The 13,635-nt window shown below is 34.0% G+C and overlaps 1 protein-coding gene across 2 annotated transcripts; it reads left to right on the top strand.

Moving 5' to 3' along the window:
• The first annotated feature begins 3,910 nt into the window (after positions 1–3,910).
• Positions 3,911–11,909, top strand: LOC131662818 (probable serine/threonine-protein kinase ndrC). 2 transcript variants are annotated; one of them, XM_058932766.1, is made up of 5 exons: positions 3,911–4,284; positions 7,093–7,167; positions 7,873–8,266; positions 9,055–9,539; positions 9,863–11,909. In XM_058932766.1, exons 3-5 carry the CDS (start codon positions 7,948–7,950, stop codon positions 10,535–10,537), a joined length of 1,479 nt encoding a protein of 492 aa, XP_058788749.1. In that variant the 5' UTR covers positions 3,911–4,284; positions 7,093–7,167; positions 7,873–7,947; the 3' UTR covers positions 10,538–11,909. The 2 variants fall into 2 exon arrangements, with proteins under 2 accessions (XP_058788749.1, XP_058788748.1); XM_058932765.1 differs by lacking the exon at positions 3,911–4,284 and having other exon boundaries at positions 7,081–7,167.
• The last annotated feature ends 1,726 nt before the right edge of the window (positions 11,910–13,635 follow it).

Raw genomic sequence — 13,635 nt, 5'->3', positions numbered from 1 at the left:
AAAGAAAAAGAGTCGAGAGATAAGTTGAGGTGACTCGTAACGAATTGCTCGAGAAAAAAGCTCCTGTAGCCGCGATCGATCTTATCTAAGTTTCGAAGAAGGAAAAACAGTATATAATTAGCACACACAAGAAAATTAACGACGTACACGATCGCCGCTTCGGCGCGTTTTCCTCGCAGTTCGCAATTATTAGCATCGCGATCATATTATTGAAAGCTAAAAAATGAAATAACACTTCGAAAAATGGACGATCGTTCTGATTTTTTTTCCTAATTTTTAAGTACGGAATGATTTTTTAATTTTTTACTTTATATATGATAATACCAAGTACGACTGATTTTACAATTGGTATGAAAGATGATCGAGCGAGTTGCATATAACTTAGACCTACATGTAGATCAGTATATTTAATTTTGAGAAGTTGATTGAATAGGTGAATTTTTTTATTATACATACAATTATTTTATTGTTTATTACGTTTTAACAATACTCGAGTTTTTTTTTCTGCGACGGTGATTTCATTTTTTTTTGTTTATTCACTTTTTATTGAGTTTCCATCAGTCATATTGTGTATGTATTTCCGTAGTTAAGAATGAATATTTCATTTTTTAATACATTGTAGGATTTTTTTCTTTATATTATTTAAAAATTTTCATCTGAAAAGTCTTCCCAGTATAGTTCTTCTTTATATATATTAACGGTGCGAAAGTATATAAGACAAATGTGTGCTGACTGTAATTATTATACATTAATGAAATGATAATTAGGCTTAAGTGATTTTTATTTTATATAGATATATATTGTTATTATAAATATGTAACTATTTGTACAATAATTTACGTTACACATTGACCGAAATACAAGAAAACAAAATGCGAGAGAGAATGTTTTATAAAGTATACATATAACAAAAAATCTCTCGACAACTAACATTTATAAACAAGCATACAAGAAATATTTCATTATAGTCAGTAGGAAAAAGCTCAAAGCATTTTCATTGTATAAGACATTTTATTGTTTAAAAGAGGAGAGCTTGTTCTCCATCGACACTGTAAAAATGCTTCGACGAATATTGTTTTTAATAAAAAAAATATTTCTACTATATTCCCGGAATTGTTCCTTCATTTATCCTGTACTACATTTCTTGTTATGCGGTGAAAAAATTTGACATTGCTACAGATGCTGTAGATTGGCGTTAATAAAATAACCGAATGACAAATATCGAATGTTCTAATCACCATCTAGGACTACATATAAGACACGAGAGCTACGACGATTTTTGTTCTTATATAATTACTTACTGTACTTACAGTATCTAACTTTATCAATAGCGATACACGAAAAGATTATCATTTCTGTATTTTTATACTTTTGCAATTTCATCATTTGAAGCAATATGAAATAATCATCTGATTAGTTCATTCACGCGCTACTCATAAACAGAATATTGAATAAAATTCTTAAAGCACGTGAGGATTAAATTATTATATAATCGATACCCGCAAACTAGTGATATTTATTTTTAAACTAAACTCTATTTATTGCTAAAGTCTTACTATAATTTCTACACATCATTTATAAAAATCATATCAATTATATCATATAAAAATTGTTGTATGGAATTTTTACAATTGTACGTCCTTAGAAAACGTGTACAGTCGATTATTATTTTTGATTCATGATTAAAATCATCAAAAAATATAAAAAGCTTTTACACAAAAAATCCATATGTAGTAATTCAAAATTTATGTCGTCTGACTATTAGGTATGTTACTACTTAAAAATAAAATTCAGAATATGAATATATTTTATACATCTTAATATAGTAAAAGCAAAATCATTTGCTAAAACTAAAAATAGAAAGTAATTGCACCTACCCGCAATCGATGGAAATTGTAATAAACTAGCAATTATATTGCATGAGTAATTTCTGCAATTCGAATTGACAATAGAGTTGTTAAGTCGATCTAATCATAAATTTTAATCACTTCGTGCATTCTTTAAAAAAAAAAATTTTATATGGAATAACTATAAAATCACCAATTCTTAGCGTAATTTTCCGCCTACTAAGTATTCAGAAAACGATGTAAAATTTATAGAGCTTACGTAATGACTTTTAAGTCGAAAATGATTTCTATACTTTTTACAGAATGACCTCTAATGATTTTCCTTAAGGACAATCATTGGTCACTGGATTATTCCTTTCAAATAAATATACCAAAGTTAGAAATTGAGTATACTTGTGGAAATATAATACTATTGCTCGTATATAAATATGGGTAATTCTAGGCTATTTCGATTGACTTGTAACCCTTAGGTTACGGATTTTTTTTTAATTTGGCACAATTGTTGTACACATAAAACTGAGATTTTTTCCAAATTTTGGAGACGATACATTAATTATATCAAAAGTTATTAACAATTAAAGAAAAATGATAAAAAATTTTCAAACAGCTATATTTTAAAAACTAATAAAGATATCGAAGTCGGATTTTTTTCAAAATACTTATAATGCCTTAAAATTTCGAAATAATTACAACAATAAACAATAAAAATTTTTTTTCGAAAGTTATTAACTTTTTGTTTAAACAATTGCTAATATCTCAAAAAGTATATTTTTTTTTTGAAAAATTCTTGCTCCTACGTATTCCTGAGGATTTTTGCTATCGAAATCAATCATAAAATTCAAGGGCCCGACATATCGGAAAGCGTAGCCCTAATCAAAAGAAGACGCCTCAGCGTAAGACCACGAAGACGTCCTGCTGTCGTTGCGACGTACACTGAGGCATCTTCTTTTGATTAGGGCTACGCTTTCCGATATGTCGGGCCCTTGAATTTTATGATTGATTTCGATAGCAAAAATCCTCAGGAATACGTAGGAGCAAGAATTTTTCAAAAAAAAAATATACTTTTTGAGATATTAGCAATTGTTTAAACAAAAAGTTAATAACTTTCGAAAAAAAATTTTTATTGTTTATTGTTGTAATTATTTCGAAAGTTCAAGGTATTATAAGTAATTTGGGAACACTCCGATTCGGTATCTTTATTAGTTTTTTAGATTAAAGCTAAAGTACCTTTCGACCGTGAGTCCGCTGGAGCGCTACCGCAGCCTTACGCCGAGGCGTCTTCTTTTGATTAGGGCTACGCTTTCCGATATGTCGGGCCCTTGAATTTTATGATTGATTTCGATAGCAAAAATCCTCAGGAATACGTAGGAGCAAGAATTTTTCAAAAAAAAATATACTTTTTGAGATATTAGCAATTGTTTAAACAAAAAGTTAATAACTTTCGAAAAAAAATTTTTATTGTTTATTGTTGTAATTATTTCGAAATTTTAAGGCATTATAAGTATTTTGAAAAAAATCCGACTTCGATATCTTTATTAGTTTTTAAAATATAGCTGTTTGAAAATTTTTTATCATTTTTCTTTAATTGTTAATAACTTTTGATATAATTAATGTATCGTCTCCAAAATTTGGGAAAAATCTCAGTTTTATGTGTACAACAATTGTGCCAAATTAAAAAAAAATCCGTAATCTAAGGGTTACAAGTCAATCGAAATAGCCTAGAATTACCCATATATATGTATGTATCAACTCGTAAGATAAAATGGACCCCTGCAATTCCATCGCGGTGGTTTATGTCCACAATAAATCGATAAACTTTCTCTTATATGCACACAGTTAAACAAACACAAGTTTGTTCTTACCGCCCACCAGGCCGTGATCATCCACACATACACATACGGTCGTGTACACGATAGCAGTGCAAAATTGATGAGGCACGATGACGTCTAACTTTCGAAGCTTGGCTCTGATTGGTCGAGAATCACGACATGCCCACGAGGATTGGTGGCTATTGCGAGAGAGCAGAGCAGTGCCGCGGGCTCGTGACGCGCGTGCCGTGGAGGCTTGCTTCGATCCTCGCCGTGAGGAGAGCTGCTATTTGTGCCAGACATCTCTGGCGCCAGATACTACTGACGAGCGATCTAAAGCAGACGTGTTTTCGTACTCAGCGCACCGTCGCACGAGGAACTGATAACCACAGTGAAAGAAGCAAACTGCAGTCTGTGCTCGCATACTACTTGCCGTCAAGCTTTCACGTTGTTTATTTTTGCAATACGTGAAAGTTTTGCGAAGTGTAAAAACAAAAGACAATAAAGCAGCACAAGTGCATCAATTGACAGCTGTCGAGCAAGGACCAGCAGTACCCTTGTTCGAACCAGCCGTGCGTGACTTTACCACACCGGTGGACTTCGTAGAGTGGTTCGAAGCTTTTGGGAGGGTAAGTTTTCCTTAATCATTGCAAATATCCATTTTTGATTTTTTAATCTCGTGAAGATTCTCGCGACGAAATTAATTGACACCGAAATGTTTACGTAACATCCCGGCCGGTGAGTGCTACACTTAATTATCCATATAGTAGTTGCAAAGCTATATCTATGACTTTACGTAACTTAATCGTATCTAGTCAGCATACACTGCCCGGACATTAATTGTGTGCACCTCCCTCCGTCACTTGCGAGCAAAAACCCGTTTGATGTTATCGATGCTCAATCGTCGAAAATAATTTGGATTTTGAACTTCGCAAATCGCGAATTAATGTCCAGGCAGTGTACGTGCGAAACTTATGTTCGTTTTCTTGGAACTGCACGGACACTAAAAAAGTAGGCTACAGAGAGGCGCGTGACCGTGATCTTTTTAGTGAAGGTTCCAGAAGTCTGCGCTCGACCATGCGCATCCCTCTCACGAAACGGCGGATACGATACACATGGGTTGCTAACGAAACAACGAACTTCGTCTGACGTAATATATAGCATCAGGAGACGTCGCCACACGTTGGTTACTTAATCATCGTTTTGTAGAGAGCGCGCCACGACAATGTCGATGCATTATATCCGCAGTAGTAAGACGTCATCGTAGTATAGAGGGAGGTACTTTGTTTTTCTTGCCGACCAAGAGACAGACCCAATACGTATCTCACGTGATATTCACACGTTTTTACAAGCGATTTTGTTAATTTTACTGATGAGAAGGGCAGGTTTCAGAAGATGATGAAACTTTCCTCGTTGAGCACGACAGACACGCATGAGACGATGAGAGAGTGGGAGAAAGAGAGAGGATAACTCAGTGGAATTTCCGGAGCACGAGGCGGCAGACACGGTCAATGGACTTGGCTCTGACGCGAATATATTTAAGTCTGTTTCACGGGCAAGTTCGTGCCTGCACTCGAAAAGCTTCTTCGCTTCTCCACGAAACTGTATCTCTTTTTTTTTGGGAGCCGAGTGAGCGCGTGACTCACGGCGCTCGACCGAACTCTACACTTACAAGTTACTTGTTAGTATAGGTAAATGCACTCGTATGTGTGCCTTTCAAAGTTGAAAATGTCTACACATGAACGCTTTCGCCGTACACGATACTGTTATTGGGGGATTCCCCATGATCGTTCGAGGGAAGAATGTTTTTATATCTTCCCTTCATACTGTCGTCACTTTTTCGAATTATATTTACGGCCTTCTTTTTTCTTTTTACAACTAGTTATTAAAAAAAATTCCTCCTTAATTCGAATGAATTATTGATTTTTCCGAGAAAACCTTATTCATTTTATCCTTGTCTTATATAACAGTAAATTATTAATGAAGGGAATGAATATATAGATCAATAATTCGCTGCATTGATGTGTAGTCACGGATAAACCGATTAAAAAATAACAAATAATTTAACACTTCATAAAAGCAAAAATAAAAAAAAAAATGCCCTTTTTCAAAATAACGCGCAGTTCGTTATATAACCAATATAAACTACACACGAGAGTAAGTACGTACGAGTCGAGTAAGATAAGACATATGGCTTTGACGTATGTATCGCAAATAGCAAACGATTTCCTCGAATTTTGTTATTGATCCTCATACCTTTCCCAATCAGCAAGCTTACTTTGAAAAATCGTAGCTATTTCTTTATCAAAAAATTAATTATAAAGATACACCTCTTCAACTAAAATTCAATTGCTTCGTTTATCAATGAAATGTTTGTAAAAATTATATTCAGATATCGCTATGGCTCGTGTAGCATTCCTATCAGATGATAAAGGGGAAGCGGATAAAAACACATTACCGCCGCTGTGGCGGCGATAAGATCACAACGCGACCGTATCAAGGTCTCTGCTCGGCTCATGTATGTACGAGCTGTTGCTTTTTGCTCCACCTCTCTCAACTCGCTAGTTCTTTCACACACGCACACACCATATGAATCGATGCACACGCTATAGAGAAAACGGAGCACTGCGTCGCAGTACTAAAAACAGGGTCCAGCGAAAGTAGGGCACGACGTTTACGATCCTTTTCTAGGAATTCAGCGACACAAAGAAGGGGGAACATCAGTCAGTCTTCCTGCTAGACGAAAGCGAAAGCCGGCTGCCGTCGTTGCTCACGCGCTGCATTGTCGGTCGATAAATTCTTAACGAAACACGTACGAACCTGCACTCTGCCGCTCTATAGTATAGTACAGTGGCTGATGCTAAGGTTTGATATTGTATTTGTGCGACGACGTGGCCTTTCATTATCTTTTTTTGCGACTGGCGCGCCGCGCTCGCGAATAAATATATGTATAGAGATGAAATATTGAATGACTCACTGGCGAAAATTCTACGAATCGTTTGTTTTTTCTATCCTTTTTTTTTCTTTTATCGCGCGCACTCCTATGCTAACGGAATAAAGAGAGCTTGAAATTGTCGAGCGCATTGCATTCAACTCGCGACTGTGCCTGATGAAAGATACTGTCATGAATAAATTAGGTATATTCGTTTGGCTTATTTTTGTCCCGAGTAAATTAACGCGCGAGGCATATATTGAAGTTTTACGAAGTAATCAACATCAAAAATAGACGGTTTTATGTAAGACTTTCGCGAGGTAACTGTTTTCGATGGGTTGCAACGTTTTCAAAAACAATTGGCGTTAAACTAATCAAAACTTTAGAGGTCGCTCAGCGCGGTATAGGAATTTCTCAAAACTTTTTTTTCAAATAAATTGTTATAATATACTCTAATTCGATGAAACTGTTGAAATTAATAAAAGTGAAATTGATGCTGTTACAGGTATCCACAATCCCTCCCGTCTACGAGCGCCAAACGGCCATCAACATTTCCATTGAGCACGGGGTCGAAGTCAAAGTAAGCATTGTTTCTTTAAGATCTCCCCTGATTATTTTTAAATAAAAATGTCCTTGCTTCTGTGACGATTTAATAAACATGACTAGATGAAAATGTATTTTTCAAGTAAACATTATGCTTGTCGTGATCATATTTCTAAAAAAGCAATTAAGAGAGGAAAGAATACTATCTCCATTCTACAATAAATCTATAAACTTAAGTTTATGTAAGGTCTAAAAAAAATGTATAGACTAATTACTTGGTTTTTTCTTACTTTTGTGCATTATAGGCAGATCAATATGCTACCAACTGTATACGAGGTATAGAAACTAAAATATGGCGTATCACCCTCTATCAATTTATAAGGCATAAAGATATTCATAGAAAAATAAATTGAAAATTATTTTAAAAAATTATAATGCTTCATGATAAACATTGTGAACTACTAAAAAAATTGACGTACAAAAATTTTTGAAAGCATGGAAATGATAAAACTACCTTTTGATATAAACGTAGGATTCGTGATTTTTGAAAAGTACGCTGCAAAGCTGAATATATTGGTGACATTTTTTTATTATAAAACACTTTCTTTTCTGCATATATATTTATAAATGAAAATAGACCCAAAATATAAAATACAATAAAACAACAACAATGTAAAGCTACGAGCTTAACATGAATCAGTATTACGAAGGTCTAACAATGTACGACGACTTTGTTGCTCAGGGTTTAGAAACATGCAAGTTAAAGCATCGTCAGTCATCTGCTTCTCGTGGCGTGAGATCGCAGACGCATCTACCCATGGCGGACCTCTTCGCCCCGGTGAAAGTGGAGACGATTCCCTTGTTGAGTCCGACGATGGAACTCGAATTGATGCGCGAACCATGGTCATTCCCTCGCGAGCCAGCGAGTTACGCTATTGTCAATCCCGTTACAAATCAACCTCAAGAGCAGCAGCAAACAACGCATTTAACTCAGCAACAATTGAACGTCAACGCTACAACCCCATTGTCCGCTTGGGAGGAGAACTTCCAGGATCTAAGTGGCTGGTGCATAGCCGGCATTCAAGCCCGATGCGATTTTCCTGTAGGTGAATCGATCATGGCTTCTAAACTCACAGGTTTGTATTTCACTCGTGTCATTGTATACGTGTGATTTCAATAAAATTTCATCTTTCTTTGCAGGTAAATTGACAAAAATGTTGTCTTTATTGCGGTTAATTTGTTTCAATCTTGGTTTTACGTAACTTTATTAGTTCATTAATATTCCTAAATTATTTCAGTCCATAGAAAGCGTAATTGCAATTATTTGATAGATAATTGTCGTTAATTATATTGATAAATAATAAATTATTCTTTTTGTCAAATTTTAACGATGATAATGCAGAATCGTCTAAACTTGTTTTAATTTGAAACAACTATTTTGAAAAACTATATAGAGCTTTCTCAAACAACATTAGAATCTTTAAATTCCCAAAAAATATAAATAAAAATCTTGGAAGATAGGTTGAAATTACGTTACGTAAACAAAAATATTACATAAATTTATGTAGGGTAAAAGAGTGTAAATAATGCATCAAAGTTGGAGCAGTACGAATGTGCCCAAATTGTACTTTTAGGAAATGTTGGTGATTGAATATATTCGCTCATCCTATAGCTTCTCTTGAGCTAAATTCGAAACTAAAACTTGTAATCTTAAAGAGCTCGAGGACAGGCATACGCATACGCACATCTCTCAATCTTAGCAAGAGTTGTTTCAAGTAAACAGCTAATTTCGGTGTGACACATTCATGTTTCAAGAGCGAACAAATTTTTATTGAACGTGAATATTAAATTTTTTAATTTTCAGCCACTCACATTTGCCTCCGTTAGTCGAGAGTCATAACCAATGTTGAAATTCATTTTACAGATACAAAAAATGAGGGCAATAGCGACGTCTTGATTGTTGATGACGGGGCGACAAGGGATCTAATGAAGACAAATAATAATCACAACAACAATCTTGGCGGCACGAGCGACGGAGTCGACTTACCGCCACAGCATGACCATGCTTATACATTAGTTGATCATCAGCAACACCATCATCATCAACAGCAAAATATGTATTTCAACAACACTATTAACACAAATAGCAAAAGCAGAGCCATTAACACTTGGATGAATTCAAAAGACATCAAGCCGGAGACAAACGCGAGTAATAACGTTTGGCAAGAGCTCACTGATCTTGGTATCATTGCGATACCCAGCGGTAACTCTACCACTGCAACCATTACAACTGCACCGATATATCAGCCGAAAGCTACATCTGATGAGCTTAAAATGAAACCGGACGTCTTCCAGTCGATAGAGACTGATGCGCCCAGTAACTTTGATTTGCTATCTTATCTCATCGATGTAAGTACTTCAATGAGTCATTAAATATTGCTCACGATATTAAAATAGCCAATGATAGAATTCAATTGGAAAAATATGTTGTCGTCTTTTACCGCACCTTATCAGTTTTCGCAATCTCGCCATGATAACTTCAGTACGGCCGTGCTTCTGCTTATCTATACTGTAGAATACTTGCGCGTAAAATGATAACAATATTCATTGATGTAATTGTTAATCAACGTTGCTATGGTCTTATCTTCGCTTCCTACTCGACATGTCTGAACGTGAATTTCACCTAGATACTTAAATCAGCGATTAATCAAAGTTTTATGCTTAAATTTTAGGAAGACATTCCATCGCCGAACGACAGCATATCAACGAATTCATCGAGAGTGACTGACATCATAAGCATGCCATCGACCAACTTGCCCGCTCATATAGTAGTATCACCGCGAACGTACGAACCGATAGCTATTTCTGCACCCAACACACCCAGCGATGCGCTCAAAGCTCGACTTCAAACTGTGGATTCACCTCTGCCACATGAAAGTCCTAAGCACTCTCCACATTCATCTACGTCATCCGAGGTCACGGCGCCAACGCGACACTCGTACCGACAACTACGCAACATCATTAAAATCGAGAAACCTGACAGCCCACCTACACCAGTGGAAAGGCGATCAATGCGACCTCGGAGATCACGAACAATTTCGAGTACGAGCAGTTTCAGCGGAAGTAGTCGAGGTAGAAAGCGTACACTCGATGAAAGTGAGGATGACGATGAGGAAGATGAGGGTTACAGAGAGGTGCGTGAAAAAAACAATGAGGCATCGCGAAAATCGCGCATGAACAAGAAAGCCAAGGAAATGGAAATGGCCAGGCGATCAGTCGAACTGGAAAAAGACAACCGGATACTGAAGATGAAGGTCGAAGAACTCGAGAAACTAGTTAACTCGATGCGCAATGCTCTGTTGCGCTCGGCCCTCAAAAGGGATGTCAAAACCACTAATATGTTCTGAAGCGTTTTGACCCCCTCTGAAACAGGGTTCAGCTTTTGATTTTTAATCTTTCTTTTCTATTTACGTTGACGTGTCGCTGCCATGGCAGTGTTGGTTGATTCTGAATTTTAATAATTTCGATCGAGGAACGAATATACGTAATCATGTGCATTTCCAACTATTCGGGAGAGATTTATTTATATTTTTACAACAATTTATCTGCTGTGAAAGGAGACATTTCTAAGATGCGTGGTTTTATGCAAACGCTTTGATAATTCTGTGATACACAGTTGGACATTGACAGTGAAAAATCAATGATTTATGATTTACAAGCAATTAAATATATTATTGTTCCTATTAAAAAGACACAATATGTTTTGCATTATATAAATATATCCAACTGTGTACTCATTTAATATAAGATGATAATTGTACGTAACTAATGAGTTACGTGTTCTATTATTTTTAATTATTAGACACTGCTATATGATATAACAAGTAGCTGTCAACATAAATGTTGACGAAAACGTTATTTTGAAAGTTCACAAAGATAGTTATGCCTTGAATTTCATTTTTAAAATTATACCATTGATATTGTATTTTTCACTGCAGACGACCGTATTCGGATGTTTACATACAGAGTACATTCGGTCGGTATATGGGTCCCATACGCGTGAACAGCTCCTCCTAGTGTAGTAGTGCTATTATATAAGAGGAGGCAGGAGACGGGATTGATTACACTGGAGGATGACTCACCCTTTAGTAAAACTTTCACTCATCACATGGGGTGTAGGTTAGCTAAATGAATAGTAGTTTTACTTTGACCCGACAAAGGCATGGTTTTGACAGCACATGTTTGTGCCAGCCGTTTCAATAGCATTGACAGTGTTCTTAATAAAAGACTTGGAAAACCAAAATTTTATTTATTATAATTAATATATTATAATCTGCGTGTAGATGCGTCGTTTATTACTCATTTACCCCACCGAGTGTGCTCTATATGTAAAACTCCGAATACGGCCACTTGCAGTGAAAATAACTAATTATTCTCTATATTATTTACTAATTTTGTTTTTATTTTATGGGAATTTGGATGAATTGTATATGTAATTTATGTTAATTTCTGTCGAAGTTTTTAAATGACAGTGACTTTATGATAAGCACCAAGTGAAACTCGCATGTGTTTATTAGATTTTATTGACCAAGCAATTGAACCTTACAATATAAACAAAAAAAAAGACAGAATATTTTGCAACGATGAAAATTTTATATTTTTAGAAAACACAGCGATATGTAAATTTTATTTTAAAATTTGAAAAAATCTAATTTATATTTTTCATAGATAATATACACAGTTATAAATTACTTGAAAATAAATAAATTATAAAATAGATGAGATAAAGAATAAATTTATTTTTTACAAAAGGCTTATGATATCTACAAAAATCGAGTACCTAAATAGAATTGATGATCACTGTAAACATGTAGAACGACTGACTCAAGCTTCTGATTATATTTTTTAAAAAAAGTTGCTTGGGTCGTAAAAGAAAGCCGTAAATATATTAAAAATGTTAGTATCTGCTTATTATATTACAAGTTTAATATATTTTATGATACAGAAGTTGATGATCATTGAAATCAATTAAAATGTATTTTGTTAGTGAAGGCCTATTTTTTTGTAAACTGCAAATCTCATTATTGATGTAAAATTGTTAACAAAAATGAAATGAAAAGTACGATATTGGTTTTCAAACTATTATTTGTCAAAATTGTTGCATATAATTCAAAATATTGTATTATTAGTATCAGTACTAATTAACTTTAGCAGTGCAACAAATACAATCTTTACCGATTTAGTTAATGTCAACAACATCATGTTTAACTTCGTCAATGGCAATCGTGATTTTGTCTCTAAAATAACTATATTTTATTATGTGAGTCAGTAATTTATTATTTTTATTATTTTATTGAATAATAATGCTGACTCATTTTTTTAATGAAATATTCGAATAAAATATGTGAAAATAGCTTGCCACAACGTAAAAACGTAAGCTTAAAAAATAAAATAATGCTTTTCTCAAAACATCCATACAAAAAATCATCTATTTTATTCGTGTGTACACAAAATTGCTATACATATTAATCTCTAAAACAAGAACGCAACTACGATTGGCAATGAGTCAAATGGCATATTAACTTTCGTGCGAATAAAAAAATTGTATCACTTATATGCAATAAATATACCACTAATTTGAACGATTTTTATTATTTCCACCTTGTATGTTTAGTTAGAAAAATAGTATATAGCGAAAAAAAAATTTGCTTATGCAGATATTAAAATTTTTTTTTAATTTATAATTTCTTTTCTTTAAATTCTATTCCATAGAACAGATACTTACAGTATCTAAATCTTTATATTAAATTCAAAATATTACTATTGTATTATCAAAGCAACTATTTTATTTAATTTTTTTATATTAAAATAATTAATTTTCCTAACTTTATTTGTTTTTATTATAGATGAACATTCTCATTTAGAATTTCATCTGATAATCGATTAGATATGATAATAGATAATCTATTTTTTTACAGAAAACTTATTTGATCGTCCAGATTAATCCTCAAGTGAAGTATCTAAAAACGCATAATCACATAATTGATACTTCATAAACATACGCTAAGTAAATTTATTTACTTGAAGCAAAGAATGTTTTCTTTTTCTCTTTTGTTACAATTTCTTACAATAAAAAACATCAAAAACGTTAATATGATAACAAATATTAAGCTTGTCTCTGGGTAGAGTAATATATACCGTCTTCGTCGTAAGAAACTGCCAAATTAGGGTTACATGAGATTTGATTGCCCATTGAGACGTAATCAGTGATGAGCTTTACAAAAATACTTTATTATTGGATTCTGTAGTAGTCATAGCATTCAGTCCACAAAGCAAATAAATATTTCAAAGCATAATTTCTCGTTGAACTCCGCGGTGTCTACTTTGTCTTGAAAATCCAGTATTTTAAAACCAGGCCAAGGAAAAAATAATTTAAAAGATGAAAGGTAAATTTATCCATAAAATCAACATGTATATATACTTACATATATGGAGGACAACTTGG

Source organism: Phymastichus coffea, unplaced genomic scaffold (assembly GCF_024137745.1).
Source record: "Phymastichus coffea isolate CEN01 unplaced genomic scaffold, Cenicafe_Pcof_1.1 PCOF00028, whole genome shotgun sequence".
NCBI classification, from domain to species: Eukaryota; Metazoa; Arthropoda; class Insecta; order Hymenoptera; family Eulophidae; genus Phymastichus; species Phymastichus coffea.
This window is presented reverse-complemented; position numbering and strand designations above follow the sequence as displayed.

Coding starts and splice junctions, on each gene's coding strand:
- LOC131662818 (XM_058932765.1), top strand. CDS start 7,081: ATGCTGTTACAGGTATCCACAATCCCTCCCGTCTACGAGCGCCAAACG. Junction 8,267..9,054: donor CATGGCTTCTAAACTCACAG/GTTTGTATTTCA, acceptor TTCATTTTACAG/ATACAAAAAATGAGGGCAAT. Junction 9,540..9,862: donor TGCTATCTTATCTCATCGAT/GTAAGTACTTCA, acceptor CTTAAATTTTAG/GAAGACATTCCATCGCCGAA.